The 19,778-nt window shown below is 36.7% G+C and overlaps 1 protein-coding gene and 1 pseudogene across 1 annotated transcript; one reads left to right on the top strand and one right to left on the bottom strand.

Annotated features, from left to right (window-relative positions):
- The window catches only part of LOC135204737 (zinc finger protein OZF-like), a 500,203-nt pseudogene that overhangs the window by 151,295 nt on the left and 329,130 nt on the right, over nucleotides 1-19,778 (bottom strand).
- LOC135204461 (major facilitator superfamily domain-containing protein 12-like) lies at nucleotides 2,534-7,003 on the top strand. The gene is made up of 4 exons (XM_064234650.1): nucleotides 2,534-2,668; nucleotides 3,011-3,285; nucleotides 4,598-4,704; nucleotides 6,120-7,003. Exons 1-4 carry the CDS (start codon nucleotides 2,603-2,605, stop codon nucleotides 6,215-6,217), a joined length of 546 nt encoding a protein of 181 aa, XP_064090720.1. The 5' UTR covers nucleotides 2,534-2,602; the 3' UTR covers nucleotides 6,218-7,003.

Consider the following 19,778-nt stretch of genomic DNA (forward strand, 5'->3'; position numbering starts at 1 on the left):
TCAACTGTGGTCTTGTGAACAAGACCACAGTTGATGGTCGAAAGCTTTAATCCTATACAAGTAATATATATTTTAAACTACAAGAGGAATTTACTTCATTGTGGAGTGTATACCCACATATATATGTGTATAGTATATATATATATATATATATATATATATATATATATATATATATATATATATCAATACTATATATATATATATATATATATATATATATATAATATATCATATCCCTGAATGCCTCACATGATGCCAATGGGTATGTAACGGTCATTCTCTCTCTCAGATTAAAAAGAGCGTCACCTCCCCCCCCCCCCGCACCCCTCTCAAAAAGTTCATTGGTTTTTAGTGTCACCTATACTGTCACCCATTGGTCAATAGACCTAAGGAGAGTGCCGGAGCCAATCACATCTAGGAGGGAAAATACCTTGGGTTTGTGGGGTACTAGAGGAAAGAGAGGAAACCAAGGCGTCTTGTTCCCTCCGCCGTTTGCATCCTCTCGGTCCGAAACTCCGGTTTCTATAGAAGAAAAGATCATTTTAAGCAGAAAACGTTCCATAAACATGCATTTTAAAGCTTTGTTTTTATTGATGAGGCAATTTTCTAAAGTAAATGGTTTTCCTTACGCCGCTGTCGGCCAACATAGCGCACGCGATGTCTGAGTAGTCAGGATAAGGGCGGTTGGGGTGTGCAGGGGGTTGGGGGGTGGGGGTGGGGGTGTAGGAGGGCTGATGAAGTTCATTACGCAACTGGATTGCTAGTCTTTTAAATATGAGTCTTTTCTCGCAGGCTTCTGAAAAATGTAACATTGCAGTCCCTTCAGTTTAGTAAACTATCTGTGAACACATTTCACTGTAATCTAATTTTGATGATTAACTTTACGTATCAAGAAAGTACTGGAAATGTCACAGAATTGTTGAGTCAGGATTCCAGCCTAGGCCTATTCTGAAGGAGTGATAATGAGAGTAATTATGGTGACGAAGAATGGAAGGCTAGGTAGGGATGTAACTGCACTTTGAACAACGTCAGCTTTTCCACCTCTTCAATTACTGCATGAATATACATACGTACTACCTTTTTCAGGAAAGACTGAAGAAAGCAAATTTTCCATAATTTTCCCATTCTTTTTCATCTGACAGAGACGAAAGCTATTTTCTCAAGTGTGTTTTTCCCCTTCGACTGGTTATGTATAATGAATACTTTTGATGGAGAACGACAGATTTTTTATGATAAAAGTTTTAAATCTTTGACCTTTGTTTTAATGAATAGGCCTATCTTTGATGGAGAGGAGTTTCCATCGGCTTCCTTTTCTTTCCTTTATCGGATTTCAGTGAATACCTTTGACGGAGAGGGAGAAGCTTTCAATGATACTTGCATTTTCCCATTTGCTCAGTATCTAAGGGAATACATTTGATTTTGAAGTATCTTAGAATCACATCAGCCAAATCGCAGATTTCCTTTTTTTTTTTCTTTATAACAGTGGAGTTCATTGTTGCAAAACCCATAAATAAAAACATATATCTTCACATTCCATATTACTGGAACGGTAGGGAATTGTCTCCACTTTCTCGTTCACAAAATGAATAAGGAATCTGACACTTTTAACCCAAACACGTTTCTTGACGGTAAAAGCAAGGCTATTTAGACTTAAGAGTAACAAGTGAAGTGATCGACTCCATCCATGTCCATGCTTCCTCCCCTCCCTCCCAATAGCCGTCTGTACTCCGACATCCCGTCCGCGCCATCTTACTTGGCCATTTAATGATAACGTTATTTTAAAAATTCACCTCACCGACAAATGAAGCCTTAAAATGCATATGTTTATAGAACATTTTTTGCTCAGAATGACTTTTTCTTTCATTTCTCCAAATATCTGTATACACTCGTGTTACACCCTGTTATATATATATATATATATATATATATATATATATATATATATATATATATATATATATATATATATATATATATATACTGCTAATTATAAACTGCCATTACTGTTGCACAAGAGACGCGGTTCTGTGTCATGAACATCACGTGATATCCTCTAGTGTCCGATTAGGTCACTGATCGCCGAGCATTATCAGTTGTAATTTATGCTTCCTTATCAGTAAACAAAATAAAGCAAGTTTATTCAAGTTCTTTTATAGATACCATTAACTTATAGACCTAAAGTACTTCTATTCAAAATAGTTGGAGGACTTTTTCCAAAATCAAGAGTTTCGCTAAACTTTTATGTCATCCAACGATGAAAACTTATGTATGTACAAATCATCCAGAATCAAGACTACGACATTTCACATAGCATTAAATCCTATTATATTCCTAAAGCTTCGAAAGAAATAAGTTGATAGGTTCGTGCATCATTTCCTCAAACGTCATTTTAGAGTTCATAAAGTGTCTCTTAAAATTAAGAACTTATTGCATGATTTCAGACAGATTCAAGTATTTACATTCTTCCATATTTCATCCGGAATCAAGAATGCCATCTTGATAAAGGATTCATTTATTTATTTTTCAGGTCTATATTCCACTTTACGTTCAGGAGACGCTAAAACTGGACGAGACTTTCATCGCCACGGTTCCGTTCGCTATGTTCCTTGGCGGATTCCTCAGCTCCGTCAGCATGAGACACATTAATACACAGATTGGAAGAAAGGTACGAGCATTTCACCCTTCTGGCTATGACCTTTGTGATGTTTTTTTTATTTTTCATTCTCAGCAGGCAAACTTAGCTGCTTTTTTTCATATATATCAGAAACCTGACAGTGTGTATTGATTAATTACCTTTCAAGTCTATGAAGAATCTTATCTTATGAGCTCATTGTAGAAGAACGCATTTTAAAGTTTCAAGTCTTCATGTCAATCCTTTGGTACTCAGCAGGCAAGGGTCCAACTTAGCCTAACAACAAATGCAACGGTTATGATGATATTCTGAGAATACAGCACTCTTTCAACCGCCATTCTCCACTGACCTCATCAACGCCAAATTTTTTTACAGCGTTCTTTTGCAGCCGGCTGCATCGTAGGTCTAGGAGGATGTCTATGGGTGTGGCTGGGAGAAGGAAACAGCTACGGTCAATGGGGCATATTCGCCGTGGCAGCTCTTTTGGGCATCGCTGGGTCCACTTTGCTCATCACATCACTGGCTTTCACAGCGGATCTCATAGGAGATATTGTGGAGGGAGCTGCGTTCGTCTACGACTTCATGAGTCTCACGGACAAGATCTCCAATGGCGTCATCGTCATGTTGATTCAAGACTTCAATCCTGATGAGTAAGTGCGTCTCGGATTGTTAGATTACTTTTGAATAAAGGTCGCTCTGCTCGTGCCCAGGCCACTTTTCAGCCTCTTCTTGTTGCTTCGCCTTCTAGATATGACGCCACCTCACCAACGAGAGAACCTAGTCGCACTTCTCGAATTCCGACCTCAGAATAAAGCCTGTTTCGTTGAAATCCATTGTGTATCTCTTTGACACACGTTGTGATTTACGTACATGACAGTTAGTTGACCATGGTAGATCGCAGGCAAAGCAAAATGAGTCACGGGGCACGAATTTTCTATAAGAACTTAAGGGAACCAGAAAGCTATGTTAGATTAACATCAACCGTTCATCTGATGTCTAGGCCAGTCCCTTATGACGCTCCTGATTGGGTGTTGATAAGCCAATCACAGGGCTGGAAAGTGGAAACTCTCAGTCTCTCGAGAGAGCTCACATAGGTAGGATGTATGTTTCACCTCTCCGGAAGGAGACATCTTTCAAAAGTATCTCGAGAGAGACTGAGAGTTTCCAGCCCTGTGTGACTGGCTCATCATCAGCCAATCAGGAGCGTCGTAAGAACTGAACTAGACATCGGATGCACGGTTGATGTGAATCTACTCATAACCCCTTCTGAGTAAGATAAAAACATAGTATAAAGTATATACACTATATATACATGAATATGTGAATATGTGTACAAATATATAATGTATGTATTTTTATATGTACGTATGTATAACTGAATCACGAAAGTTAGGAACGTGATAAATCCATAAATAAAGATGTATGCCACGAGGGAAAATAAACGATGGAGTATCCGCGAGACCTTTCGACGTTCAAACGTCCTTTACTTAGCATATATATGTACGTATACATAAAGCGTGAATGTAAGTATGCCAGGATACCGAAACTTGCATCTCCAGAAAACTCAAATAGGTAAATGACAAATTGTAAAATCTCAGGTTATTTCAGCCTCCTTCTGTGAACCTTCTTTGTAAACTGTTACGCAAACAACTCTACGCTTCGCAATTTCCATGTCTGAGTTTCACGGTATCGGTCTTCTCTATCCATCTTTTTGCAATAATTTCAATTGTTAAATCGCTCATATGTCCTCTGAACTACATAATACCGTGATGTATATATATATATATATATATATATATAGTATATATATCTATATATATATATATATATATATATATATATATGTGTGTGTGTGTGTGTGTGTGTGTGTGTGTGTGTGTGTGTGTGTAATACACCAAAATTAATTGAAAAAAAAACTAAGTTCAGACTATCTGATTAACAATGAAATCCTTTCAACACCAGAGGCTGGTACTACCGCTACGTGATAGCCTTCGCTTGCGGCTCAGCCTGCATTATTGGGGTCCTCGTCACTCTGACGCTGACCAGATTCAAAATCGGCAACAGAAGAGGTAAGCCTTAGTACTACGGAACGTTGTTATCTGAGGTCAGCATCCGCAGATCAGCAGAATAGACTTTATGCACAGCACCTGAGACACTTAGGAGATATAATGAGCTATTTCTCAATTTTCTCAAAACGGTAATGCAATATCTTTAGAGGTTATTTCTTGACAAGAGTAACAATAGCATCAACAGCAAAAACAAGGAATCTCGTCTTCTTCTTCTTCTCTGCTTAATCCTTAGTCGGGGCCACTGTTTTTTATGAGCATGTCACTTGTATCATCCTTTCATCTATTCCTTATTGGACGATACAGGTGAAATGAGATGTACCTGGTCTTCTTCATTGACCAATGTATCAACATCGCTTTTGGCAGATTTTTGCTGTCCAAGAAAAGGTTGTAATGCATAATCCAAAAGAGTAGAATTCATTCCCAACTATTCACGACCGAGTTGCCTGTTATAGGGACAAAATGAAACTGAAGTTTTAACAGCGGCTTCTCCAGTCTGGCAGGTTAGCGTCAATAGTAAACAAAATAGACAACGCTCTTGTACCTGCAAACAAAAAAGAGCTGGTTTCGATGTCGATAAGAATTCGTATTAGTACTTTACAATGTGTTCTTTTTGTCTGGTGAATAACACAGTTCAGTGTAGTAGCAACAAACTTTTGCATTCTATTCATATTGTTGCCGTAAAAGCCGCGTTAAGCCTTCTTGTGATTTTAATATTATGAAAATGAATGATGGATATCTTTTGCCTTCATTATTTTAATTGATACCGAACTGCAAAACATCTCTATTTCTTTTGTACCGTTTATGAAGACAATATTGAATTTTCACCGTTTCTTATGAGTAGATATCAAACGAAATAAATAGTATCCTAAGTCATCTCATTGTAGGATTGTTTAGTTTCCGAAATGTAGATTTTTAATGTTTTAGGTAAGTATAATATTTTATTCACAACATTTCAACCTGCAATATATGGAGAATATACTATATAAAATTAAGGAGTTAGACGAATTTGCAGGACACCAGATACTTCACAGTCCAGTTTTTCTTTTTTCTTTTATATTTTTGTCTTGCTACTCGCGCACATTCCAGTTTGCTTTCAATATACTGTTATTTTAAGAAATCCTCTAAAATAACATCAATGTAATGTACGTATATTACAACTAGGAAAACGCGTTTGTTCAGACGCACAATAATTTTTAGGTATAGGAACTTAATTTATAGACGACGTCATCCAGCAATACAGCTTAGACTTGGACTTGATAGAGCTGCAGATAAGGAAGGGTCTAAGTGTGGCCTTACTTTATCAGGCAGTTTATTTACCTGTCATTAGCCTGTAAAACCATTTACAGACTGAAAGCATGAGAAATTCGGTGATGGTAGTGATCATTTTTTAAATGCATTTTTATTTACATTCGCAGTTTACTCGCAAGATGAAACGTCACCAGACCTGAGGGACGATTCTGCTCCTCTCGTCACAGACAGATTGTCTGGTTCCTCGTCTCCTTCTTCTTCTTAGCAGAAGGAAGACACCAGGACCAAAGTTCCCGAAGCATCGTCGCGCCTCTACAGGGTCGGCCATTCAAACCCGAAATCGCCACAGGCCGATGGAATGAAGAATCTTTTGAACCTCGTGCATGAAGGATCAGAGCAGTTCATAGCAAAAGCATATCTGTATTATGATTATCTTACAAAGTCATTCAAAAAATACTCACCGTGAATAAAACAAATGGTGTGTGTGTGCGTGCGTAGGTGCGTGTGTGTCTGTATGCGAGGAAGTACCACAGGGAACTTGCAACAGTGGGTTAAAATACCGGATCTTTCCTAGATAGTGTCGCTTAGGGTTTTCGATGGTCGTTATCTAGGACTAATTTTCTTGCGCGTCATTCATTATCTTTATGATATTTACCGTCTTTTGTTTATACTTTTAGGGTCATCCCCAACGGCCTTGTACTAAACATGCCGCAACAATGGATGCATAAAGGGTTAAAAGTACCAATTTTTCTATTTCTTTGTGGTAGAGCTGCATATAAGTGGTTGGACGTCTCTGTCCTTTTGTAGTAACGTTAAAGTGATGGTATTTATTAAATAATCTATTTTCATCATGAGTCAAAAGAGCAGGTAATTTACAAAATCGTGTTTCATACAGACTTCCATTTAAAGGTTTTTGACGGTTGACTGGGGTCTAAATGTCAATTAGATACAAATTCTCGTGTTCATTTCAGTTGCTGGTCAGATTTATATAGAAATTTTATTTCATTCTTACTCAAGAGAATTTGTAGTTACTGAGTTACTCCAGGTTATATGCGTGTATATATATATAAATTATATATATATATCTATATATATATATATATATATATATATATATATATATATATATATATATATATTAAGCTACAAATGTCCTTTAACACCCATTTCACTCTACCTCTGCATTAATATCATGTATGTTATAACCGAAGGGGAATTTTTGTTTTATAATAATTTCGTTCTCACATGGAAAATTTTTCTCTTCGTTAACATATATGAAAATATATTAATGCCGGAGGTAGACGAGTGTGCTATTGGAGAGTTGTAGCTTAATGCACGTACATGAATCACGGTGATGTTATAATATATATATATATATATATATATATATATATTATATATATATATATATATATATATGTATATATATATATATATATATGTGTGTGTGTGTGTGTGTGTGTGTGTGTGTGGGCGCGCGCGCGTGTGTGTAAGTAAGTAAATTCCTTGGTCGTGAGCATAAAAATTTAAATTAGAATGGGAAAACAATAACCAAATCCCCTTTTTAGATGTCTTAATCATCAGAACTAATAACAACTACAAATTCACTGTCTTCAGGAAAGCGACATTCTCACTTTCATGCATAGATTTTTACAGCTATCATGATATTTAAGTTAAACTGGTATAACGAGTAACTTATTTCTTAGAGCCCTGAGAATTTGCTTCCCAGATTTTCTTAACAAAGAACTTGAAGCAAACAGAAATCAACTTATCTTGTTAAAATACCCCAAGCACATAATAGAAAAAGCCATACATAAAGCAAAGATAATTTTCTACAAACCCACAGAAAACAAAGAAGAGAAGAAAATCACAAACAGAATCATAATCCCTCACGTGAATAATTTACGAGAAATCACACAAACCTTAGGTCACTCCAACCATTTTGTCTTCACTTTTCCAAATACCTTGGTGAAATCCTTATTTAATGTTCAGTAGAAAACCAGATTCTAAAGATGTAGGAGTTTATGGAATCCCCTGAAGGGATTGTGATAAGTCATACTATAGATTCATAGGAAAATCTCTCAGAAAGATTAACTCAACATAAATGCTCCGTTAATTAAGGACAACATAGTTCAGCAGTTTTCCATCACATAAAGAACATGAACCATACCATGGATTGGAACTCATCCCGAATTTTATACAAAAGCTGCTGTCGATACAAATGTCAGATGGTAGAATCTTCACTGATAAAACAACAAGATAATAGGATCAACCTTTCCAATGGATCCTGGGACTCTGACCATGTAGACAATATCTTCCTTAAGGCAACGATGAAACAACAGAACCAACATCGGCTTAGCGGTGACCCCAGGCATCAGCTAAGGGCATATTTCCCACTATATATTTCGCCAATGTAACTTCTGTCATTCACTACTTAATGAGGGTGGGAGTCAGTCCACCGAAATATATAGTCCTTAGCTTTAAACCAGAGTGTTTTAATGGGCCTTTTATGCTGGAGATAATATAATAATAATAATGTTACTCACCCCCATACATGGACGAGAGACTCTTACCTTGTCACCCTGGTAGCTATGGCCTTGAAGACTCTCTCTCTCTCTCTCTCTCTCTCTCTCTTCCCTCTCTCTCTCTCTCTGCATATTCTATCATTATAATTGGGCGAAGAGTAAGAAGAATTTTTGAATACTGGGCAACAAGACAGAAATTATTAAGAAACTTGAATACATTTCTTTATGATTGAAACATTACTTATTAATCAATTTATTTTATGATTGAAACATTACTTATTGATAAATTTTCTTTATGACTGAAAAACATTACTCATTGATAAATTCCCTTATCAATCAACTGTGTACAACAGTTGGTCAAAAATCCACTTTGTGAGGGATCTGGGGCTAATTGTTGGCTATGGTTTTTTTTTGTTTTTTTTTTTTTCTGGCAGGGTTTGGACATGAAATTATCCTCTTTAATCATAAAATTTTGGGTATCTACAGTTTCATTTTGATAAATGGAAATATGTTTCTATTTCTTAGCTTTATGCCGAGCCCTGTAGGGCGGTCGCAGTAGTGCTGTAGTAGTCCCCATATTTAAAATCATCTCTCTCTCTCTCTCTCTCTCTCTCTCTCTCTCTCTCTCTCTCTCTCTCTCATCAGGCGAAAGTAACTTCCTTTACTCTTCTCTACTGCCACGCCCGCCCGTTCCAGCTCTAAAACTAAAATCTGTGTGAACAAAAAACCTAATTTCACAAAAAAGAAAAAAAAATTATTACGAAGGTCTAACAACAAGTCATGTAAAATGAAATTATGCCTGATAGATAGTGAATCCCATTAAGGTACACCCCAAAAGCAAAACTGAACAGTTGCAAGAAAACATAATGTTAGGGGATTAATTACAAAGTCACTTAACCATTCCACATTATTTGCAAGTCTATTTCCAAATAACCTTCCAAGACACTTTTGTCACAGTTTCCATTTTATGTCTAACAAGCCAAGACTGACTTTGGTTCCTTCGAAAACATCTGTAAAGAACGGACCATCTCACATAAAAAAAAACGAAACTCACTCAGTTCATAACACATAGTAGGAATACATAACACAAATGTTAAGGAAAGACAAAGAAATAGTACTGTCTGTATTAACCACTTGGAGAAAGTTAGTCCTTTTCTAAAATCACTCACTTTCGGCAAAAAGGGAGTCTCGATTCCTGAGCGTTCTGGCACGTCTTTCTGGTTGGCCCTTCACAAACGAATGTGTAGTAATCCTTCACAAGAGCCCTTCGCACCCCGCAATTTTCACAATGTACACATGAATGCACACTTCCTTTGACACACCTAGAAATCCGGTCAAAAATGTTCTCGAAGCTTCGATCCAAAACAGTGACAGAATTCCGCCTGAACACCTACTGCTGCTGCTGATGCTCACTGTATTCAGAGGTGACTGTACTAGGGTGCTGAATTAGTAGATGCCAGATCACATACCTTTCTTCCACCTGCGAAACTGCTGAATATTGCGAGAGTTCGTATGTCCCAGGCTCATGCATAAATACCCCGTACCCATTAAACTTATATATATATATATATATATATATATATATATATATATATATATATATATATATATACTATACTATATATATATATATATACTATATATATATACATATATATATATATATATATATATATATATATATATATATATACTTATATACCTATATATATATATATATATATATATAGTATATATATATATATATATATATATATATATATATATATATATATATATATATATATATATATACACACTAATATATAGGTGTATATATATATATATATATATATATATATATATATATATATATATATATATATATACTATATATATATATATATACACCATATATTATGTGTGTGTATTAGTGACCAGCTTACGAAGATGAAAACTGGAGATAAATAGCTTCACTTACTGCCAACTCTGATAACAGATCGAAAAAGGCTAAAACAAAAAATGAGATAAAATATATAATTTTTTTACAGGCAGTCTGTAGTCATTAGACTGTAGATTTCCACCTTTCCTGACAATGACTATGGTCATCAATAGTTTCATGATCTCTGATTACTTACTTCTCAAATTATGGCGTAACGTGGAGAGATCGTTCAAATGTTGTTTGGTTTATCTTTAAATTACTTGCCATCTCTAAAAGTGAAAGAACCGGAACAACTGATAAACCTTATTTTAGACCCCAAGGGACACTGAACAGTCAAAGGTCAGCCTAACGGGGAAAGCAACCAACATCAACTTGGAACTATAACTAGAACTGCACTGTTAACATGGGAGTTTAACGCCAAATTTTAATATAAGGAATTAAACCTCAGATGACCAAAGGAATAAAGTGATATTTTACGTTTAAACATGTAAATGGAAACTCGTGTAAAACGTGAATGATGACGCTGTACCGTGGCTGCTTTAATTAGCTCTTATTAATTTCATCATCGTTGCCAGATGGTGTTAGCATCTTCATGCGGCTATTCTCCTGTGTGTGTGTGTGTGTGTGTGTGTGTGTGTGTGTGTGTGTGTGTGTGTGTGTGTGTGTGTGTGAGAGAGAGAGAGAGAGAGAGAGAGAGAGAGAGATAATCATGAAGTCTCATGATCTCATCAACATGTTGTATTTGCTGTGTTCCCTTTCCTTCCCATTTGTATCTTTTCGCCAATAAAGCAGATTTGCATTCAGTGTCTGTCATTTACCTGTTTCACTCATAACCTCAAAAAGATACCAAACTGATGTGAATTTTTCCTTCAATTGCAGTTCCCGAGGCCTTCTTGATTCCATTTATTGGTTCTACCACAATTTATCGTCACTAGGTGCTCACGGTATTTACTTCTGATAAGAACTAAAGATATTTTCGGTGTTTTTTTTTTATTTCTGAAATTTATGCAATGAATTTTCTCTTTTATTTTCTCCATGCATTATCCTTTCTTAGAAGAATGGAAAATTCAGCGCTTCAGTGGTGTGATTGGTATGGTCTTGACCTGCCACCTCGGTGGTCGCGAGTTCGATTCTCGAGCATTCTATTGATGTTAGAGAAGTGTATTTCTGGTGATAGAAGTTCACTCCTCGACGTGGTTCTGGAAGTCACGTAAAAGCCATTGGTCCCGTTGTTGAATAACCATACTGGTTTCATGCAACGTAAAAAAAAAAAAAAAAAAAACACACCATAAAAACAAACAAAGAAATCATTGTACAATCGTATGCTATCTTATAATATATAAAGACAGAAGAACATATCATTCAAAGGAAACAGCCTTCACAATAGATTAACCAAGAGGATGTAAACTAAGCTTTCACAGACACGAGAGTAGAGATATCGTGATTTTTCACGACTCGCGTCCTCTGTAGCCGGATAAGTAGTACCACAGTGTCCGGGCTCGATAACAGATGCAGTGGGTGATTTGAATATAGAGGTTAACTATCGAATTCAAGACGGGTGGTAATCGGCGGGAGGCGGTAACAGTTATCAGGCGTAGTACTCTTCAGGCCTGTCCACACTAGGAAGCGTTTGCAAACTATGTTTCCTGTCCAGATCTTGGTTGTCGTCAGGATGCTTGTGGTGCAGCAGCCTCTGTATTATACTTGGCTCTTTTGATGCACTAGAGGAGGATCAGAGAATGAGAAAGGGATGAGTAAGAATTTTTGGAGGGGAAAACCGAGTCATGCTGACTTGCTTCTGGCAGAATTAAAAATAAATACATATATACATATACACACATATATAACTATATTTGTATATATATACATTGTACATGTGCATATATACATATATGCATTATACATAGCACATACATATAGTATATATATACATTACACATGTGTATATAGTACATATACACTCAGAAACTAAATGTTTTCCATTCTGGATGGGAAACAAATATGCGGTAAAAGGTGTTTGCACACTTTGTTTGCAAACTGTTTGTTTGCAAACAATGTTTCCAAGTGTGGACAGGCCTTATGACAGGAGACTCCCTTAGGCTGAAGGGTAAAGTATGTACGGTACGAGTCGCTGTGGTATGCGGGGTAGAAGCAGAACCACCTGGGAAATCGAAGAAAAATAAGTTAGACGAAGAAATGAACACGAACAGATACTCGATGAGTAGGGAACGAGAAGAGACAGTAGTATATTTGAAATGAACTCACCAGTGGATCAGGAAAAGTAACTGAAGTGTCAAAGAAAAGCCCGAGAATCAAGACTTGGGATAGTGTTGCAAGGGAGCTCATGGAAATGGAGGTGCCATACCAGGGGCGTCGTTTTGGCGGATGGGCTGTTGGAAACTGCCCCTCACCCCAAGACTCTAGTTGGCCCCCTCACCCCAAGAAGTAACAGCAGCTGGTTTTCCTTATTCCTACCGAAACTCAAATGTGTCCTTACATTGAGTTATATCAATCTATGTCTGTCTCTCTATATTTCTCTATCACACATTTTCTGCCAATGTGTCTGTCTGTCTATATGTATGTATGTGTATATGTGCGTGTATGTCTGTATGTTTGTTTGTAGTCTTAACTAAGTTGTTCGACGCTTTGAGGAAACGCTTCTCGTTAAACTGGTATCAGTATTTATGGTACTATAATCTAGAGGAGTTGAAGAAAAATGAGCATATTAACTACTTTATGCAGATACATTCGTTTCTCTTATACTGAGTCTAGAACTACTTTGATTAGTAATGATGAAATTCGACAAATTGTGATATGTAAATGCTGACAGTAACTGACGTTAGATGTTAAATGTCAAACAAAGCTTTGCCGTGAGTTCCACCGTCAATATAAGGATTCACTTCAACTGAGAATCTGATATCAGTGATGTCTTCTGTGATTAGACCAAGTTGTTTCTTCCTACAGAGGGACTCTGGAGTATTAACCGAGATAAAAAAAAAAAAAAAAAAAATATGTCAGTGTCGCTATATACAACTAATATAAGTTCCCAGTTCATGATTTTCACATTTTTTTTTTTTCAGAAATAAACTTATTCTCGCCTTTCTCGAAATAATGATAAGTGTCTCCTCCCGTCTAAAATGACGCCAGATAAAGAACCCTACAAGTAACAACAGATAATTAAGGCCGGTGAGCAACACTGCGATATTGTGATTGTTACTCAAATGTCCGAAGAACAATTCCCCATTTGTGAACACTAACTTAAAGCCAGCGACAATCGGCATTCTGTGATGACTAAAGCAGTGGTAAGACAAAGCAAGCTTCATTTATGAATTATCCGAAGAACCATCATTAACGTTTAACAACATTGTTTGGGAAGCATCAGTGACCCTATAAGTATATCAATCCTCTGACGTGTGAGTTGTTCGCAAAATATAGGCCTAATGCTCTTTACAATCATGATGGTTACCTACATTCAGTTTGGAGCAAGTGACTCTTTTTTCTACTGTGAGAATAGTCCTAAAAATAAAAATGAATCCATGGGTGTTTTTGCTACTCGCCCACTTTGTCAGTAATTAGATCTACTCTCTCTCTCTCTCTCTCTCTCTCTCTCTCTCTCTCTCTCTCTCTCTCTCTCTCTCTCTCTCTGCGGCAAATTTTAGTCCTTCGTATTCAAGGCCATTTACATATACTTCAATTTTTGCCTGCCAAGTAATAACCCGTACTTTAAGAATAATTCAAATGCCTGGTCAGGTATGCATAAACAATGACAGAACCTATAGGTCTTACAAGCAGTCACTAAAGGGTATCAAATTCCCGCTGAAACCATTCATATACATGCATATATATATATATATATATATATGATATATATATATATATATATATATATATAATAGAGGCAAGAGCCAGTTGTTTAACCCACCAACAACGTGAAATGATCCAGTTCCCAAAGTGCAGCAATTCTAGGAATAAAATAAAGAGTAAAACTTTATCATAGAGAATCGAACCTATGCTACGGTTTTTTTTCAAGTCGCACCAAAGATGGAGGAGGAACACTTCAATCAGTTTAGCTTTGATCTCTGTGTAATAAAAGGGTTGAAGATAGAGAAGTCCATTTGATGGGTTTCTGACGGCGAGCAGATGGTGTCAGTGTGATATACTTAACTTACTTAACACATATTTTTAGTTGTTTAATTTACCCGTTTCTCTAATAACTGATCTCTTTTTGTATTCCCGCTACCTTCTAGTACTACTTTCGTATTAACACCTAAATATTCTTTGCAAGCTTCTTCCATATGAATACGGCTCATTCTCTGAATAATAATAATATAATAATAATAATAATAATAATAATAATAATAATAATAATAATAATAATAATAATAATAATAAGAGATGGTGTCGTAACAACGATGTACTGGGAGTCTCTTATTTAGTACCATCGATGTATATCTAGTATATCTCCGGTCTACCAAGCACGGGCGGAAGGCAGAAAGGACACCTTAACCGGGAACAACATGATGACCTTCAGTAACCAGTTGATATCCTATGTAGAAGTTCATTTTGTTTTCATAAACAGGTGTCATAGACAAATCAGAAGCATGGGATGACAAACTACAAGAGGTGCCTGATTCTGCCATTATCTATTTAAGATAGACATTTCTAGCAAAAAGTTTAGCCCAGTCATGTGGTAAGTCTGTTGACCTATTCCTTTTCATACATTGACTATTGACTATGTATAACGCCTCCATGTATCGGTCGCGTTTACAGCAAAAACAAAATCATTGCTTTTTTCTTTTACGAAATGCAAGCATTTTTGCACTCGTCTCCAACCTTGAGCGGGTCGACAGTATTGCGCCTTTTTTTTTCCTTTTACTTACTTTTGAAAGGGGAAAAAAATAAAATAATAATAATAATAAACTTACCGAGTTGGTACAATCTGTAGTCGTTTCGGTACATCCGTAAATCCTTCATTTGAACCAGTCGTCTCACGTAAGCAATTTAAACACTAAAACTGATTTCTTCAAATATTTACGAGTTTTATCATAGAAAATGTCGGATTTGCGTTATATCTATGGCCACTTATCCGATATCCACACAAAAAATTTCTATTACATCTAAATCTAAGTTTACATGACTCCGATACCTTATTCGTTTTGCAACTCTCCTAATTGTTTGTTAATGATCTATTTGAATGACTCGTGATCTCATTATTCCTGTACAATAGCTACCTTAACCTACCGAGTTCATTTCGCAATTATAAATCTCAGAGGGTGTAAGCAATTTGCCGATGGGTTTTCTCGGTACTAGCTGACCACAAACAAGAGACTTCAATCAACACGCTTACCGAATGGTTCCTAAATATGGACAGGCGCCACAGTTTACTCCAGAGTACGAATTTCTCACTACCACAGATTATTTCAAAACAATGAATTAGCATAATAGAGCGCGTACCAGGTTTCACTCTCTTGGGGGACATTTCTCAGCTCTATCTCTCTCTTTAAAGGGTGACTGATTTTACAGACTTGTTACATCTTCTATTTGGATTGGGTGTCAGTAATCAATTCAATTGCGTTTTTTATTCAGCAATTGAGTGACTTGAACGCTCTAAAACAAATCAAAATAAAATAAAATAAAACCATGAGTGTTTATGGATGTACTGCAACGACTCGAGTTGATTCGAAATGGCGCCTGAAGTGAATTAGCTCGTCTGTAACCAAAAAAAAAAAAAAAAAAAAAAAAAACAATGACCCACATTAACCATATACAACGAAGAAAATGTTAGAGACAAATAATCATAGATAGGCCTAAAACTACAAAGGAATTGTACCATTGTACCAGACAATTCCTCGATTACTATAAGTTTCGGAGCAATAGCATAATATATACAATTAAGGCCGAAGGCCAAGCGCTGGGACCTATATATGGTGACGTCATTCATTCAGCGACGACAGGAAAATTGAGACTAAAAGGTCTGACAGGTGTAACAGGAGGAAAACCTCAAGAAAGCAGCAGAAGAAGCAATATGAAAATATCGTTAGAGGAGAGGATTGAGAAAGTAAGATGCGAGAGAGAGAACAGGAACGGAGGAGGAGGTGCATCAAAAGGAGGAATAAACGAAAGGGGTTGTGACTTCAGTGCACCTCGGGTGAGGACTGAGGAGGAGGTAGCTACACTTCATAACGGTGCTTTGAGAACAATGAAAACCACTCGATTTCTCTCTTCAAAACACAGGAATGGCGTCATGTAGCGTAACATTAGAAATGATAAAATGCCATTTCAGTAATACCCAAATGCAACTGATTAGTTATTCAGGTTATGATTACCAGTTCCTGATTTCGAACGAGACTGACAGATTCTAAGAGATAGTAAGCGAGGCGCCATTTCCTATACTAAATGCCTGTAATATGGCATTTTAAAAATCCAGCGTGTTTATCAACACTTGTCACCCTTTATTTTTAGTACCTAGCATAATTAAATTAAATTAAATTGTGTACAACATTTACCGTTCACGTAACAACCTACACGAAATGAATGAAGACACACACCTACAAAGTATGAACACTTTCTCGAGATATTTCCTTTGATCAAACCTCAGTGTCAATTTCGACTTGATAGGTTACAGAAAATCAGTAGCATGAACAGGACCGATAATATTTCAATCGGCGTTTCACCCATTTTAAAGATAAACAGTATTTATCATTAGTCAAAAAACAGTGAACTCCGGAAAACAAAATTCGAGTTTCAAGTCGTCAGACTGACTGACTGACACGTCTCCTTGTAAGAATATGACTATTAAAAATAACCGCTCAAAATATATACTATCGCATTTATACGTCCTTGGTATACTATGTATATATACTGATCCTTAACCGTAATATCCAACAGTTATATGCTTTGTTTGGACTAGACTATCAACTGCGTTAATTAACTAGGCTTATTCCCATCATACGAGCGAGTGCTGTTATACTTTCTCTATCCTTTGTAGTAATGGCAGCTATAAATGAATTAAAAATACTGTCCAGATTCCATCTATATCTTTACCGGATGTTTCTTCTGCATCTCCAAGTCACCAGTTTATGGCATTCAGTGTTTTCTGAAGACAACTTAACACCCCCCCCCCCCCCACACCTTCCATTCAAAATGGTATTGTTCCTTCCAGCACAAAATGAATTAATCAAGTAGTTATCATCATTCAACAGTCTGCTGTTTATCACCATGTTCTTGTTCACAGTCACAAACATCCACCAATGCAGTATCTATATGCTACCACATGGTAGTCTATAATTTAACATGCTCAGTCCACCGTGCTGTACTTCACTAACTATGAGCAGCATCTAGCCATTCCATAACAGCTATTGCCATCCACAAGTCTCCTTTCCAAAACACCTGAAAGCAAACAAGAAAAAAATAGTTTAATCATGCAATGATTTTTTTAATAGCTATTGACGATTTTTTTCTCGGCATGTTGATACAGAAACGTTAATATGTAGAACGAAATAATACACACCTAATGAAAGAAATATTTTCCCTACAATTTCATCTCTATGGTAATTCATATAGAAATGCATCACTCTTGAGTTATTGAAGAAAAATTAATTGCGAAATCGAGTTTTTTTCATTTACGGCAAAATGTGCAGGGTGATTTACGCAAAAAACTATTATATTTACAAGAATAACTCATGAAGAAGATTTTGTATAGAATTTAATTTTCAATTTTTTATAGTCGTGTACATTTTCACATGCAACGCATAGATTTGGAGAAAAAATGAGAAATAACTAAAATAACCTCCGCAAGGGGGTTTTTCCGAAAAAAGGGGGTTAATGTGAGTAATTATCTTGGCTCTCTCTAGAATTCGAAATAGTATAGAATAATCTAATTCTGGGCCAAATTTGATGCTTTAAGATGAATCTGCACAATCCCTAAGCTCCCCGATTAGAGTTAGCAGCAAGTTTGGCCTTCGCGAGAGGTGCTCAAATAGGGCAGTGCCCCCCGTCTCGAGGGGATCGAACGGCGTTTTTGGGTTTACTGAAAACCTTGAGTTTGTTCGCCCTCGTCATGTGTGGCCCGGGTTGGGTGGGGGCGCGGTTCAATGCGCTCATGTGTTCTCCATTCACCAGTATAAGATTTCATAAAAAAAATTATCTCTCTCGATAAAGGAGACTGCAAATCCTCCTACGTCAACCGTTTTGTAAGTCAGATTTATTAGGGGATTTCTGCACCCCCTTCGCCACCCACCCTTACATCCTGGAAAAAGAAAATACCAGAAAATGTGGCGTGTGTTTTTTTTTTAAGAGAAAACCATTATTCAAACATAGTTAACTTTTGGGGAAAACAGGAATATAGATTACCAGAGGCTGCTGTGTGGTGGCTGTCATTGTTTCCTCTCTCTCTCTCTCTCTCTCTCTCTCTCTCTTGCAGAGCTTGGCTGAAGTTTGCTGGGTCTGTGATTCAAACTATATCCCATCGTAGCCCATCCACTGGTAAATATAGTGAGAGAGAGGAGAGAGAGAGGAGAGAGAGAGTGAGAGAGAGAGATGAGAGAGAGAGAGAGAGAGTCGTAAAATGTCATCACAGGACACGAAGGTAGAAACTAAACTTTCCAGGAAAAGAAAAAAAAATAAGATTCAATTGACGACGACCCTTGAAAAAATAGTAATTGGGATCAGAGACGTATCCTTGCAGCGGGCTTTTGAAAAGTCTCCCCTAATCCCCCCCCCCCCCACCCCCCCCCCCCGTCCCCATAAAAAACACTTTACACCCACATTCGATCCCCTAACCTACCACCCCAAACCCCCTCACAAGCACTGCCTCCCTAGGTATCGTAAGGAGGAACTACCTTTCATAACAATGAAGTTAAGTTTAAGGTTTAGCATTTTGTATGATGATGGGAATTAACTAAGGAATCTTATGGATAATGAATACTATAATTATCGAGTTCAGTAGAAAAACTAGGTCACACAAACAGTACCTTCATACAATTTATTACAAACAAGTAAAGAACATTTAACACTAATAAACTTAAAACAAATAGAGGCAAACTAAGGAAAAAACAATTACAATCAGCTAACAAGTAAATAAAAAGCATGTGCGTGTTTGTGTGTGTACGTAAACGTACAATTACATTAAACTATAATTGAATCAAAATTACACAAACTATAGTTACGGTAACATTAACAAACAATAACAAACAAACACAAACGAAGAGTTAACACAAAAACTAAAGTGAAGGTAACAAAGTTGTTCCGTTAGGTTCCATTGGGTCTTGAAATACACTCAAGAAATAAACGCCATGAACTGGACCCGAAGGAACAAGGATACAACTCTCCCTTTCACAGCCGGAGCTCTCGAACGTCTCGCACCTTCCTGTCAAAAAAGC

The sequence above is a fragment of the Macrobrachium nipponense genome, chromosome 47 (genome assembly GCF_015104395.2).
Source record: "Macrobrachium nipponense isolate FS-2020 chromosome 47, ASM1510439v2, whole genome shotgun sequence".
Classification (NCBI taxonomy): domain Eukaryota; kingdom Metazoa; phylum Arthropoda; class Malacostraca; order Decapoda; family Palaemonidae; genus Macrobrachium; species Macrobrachium nipponense.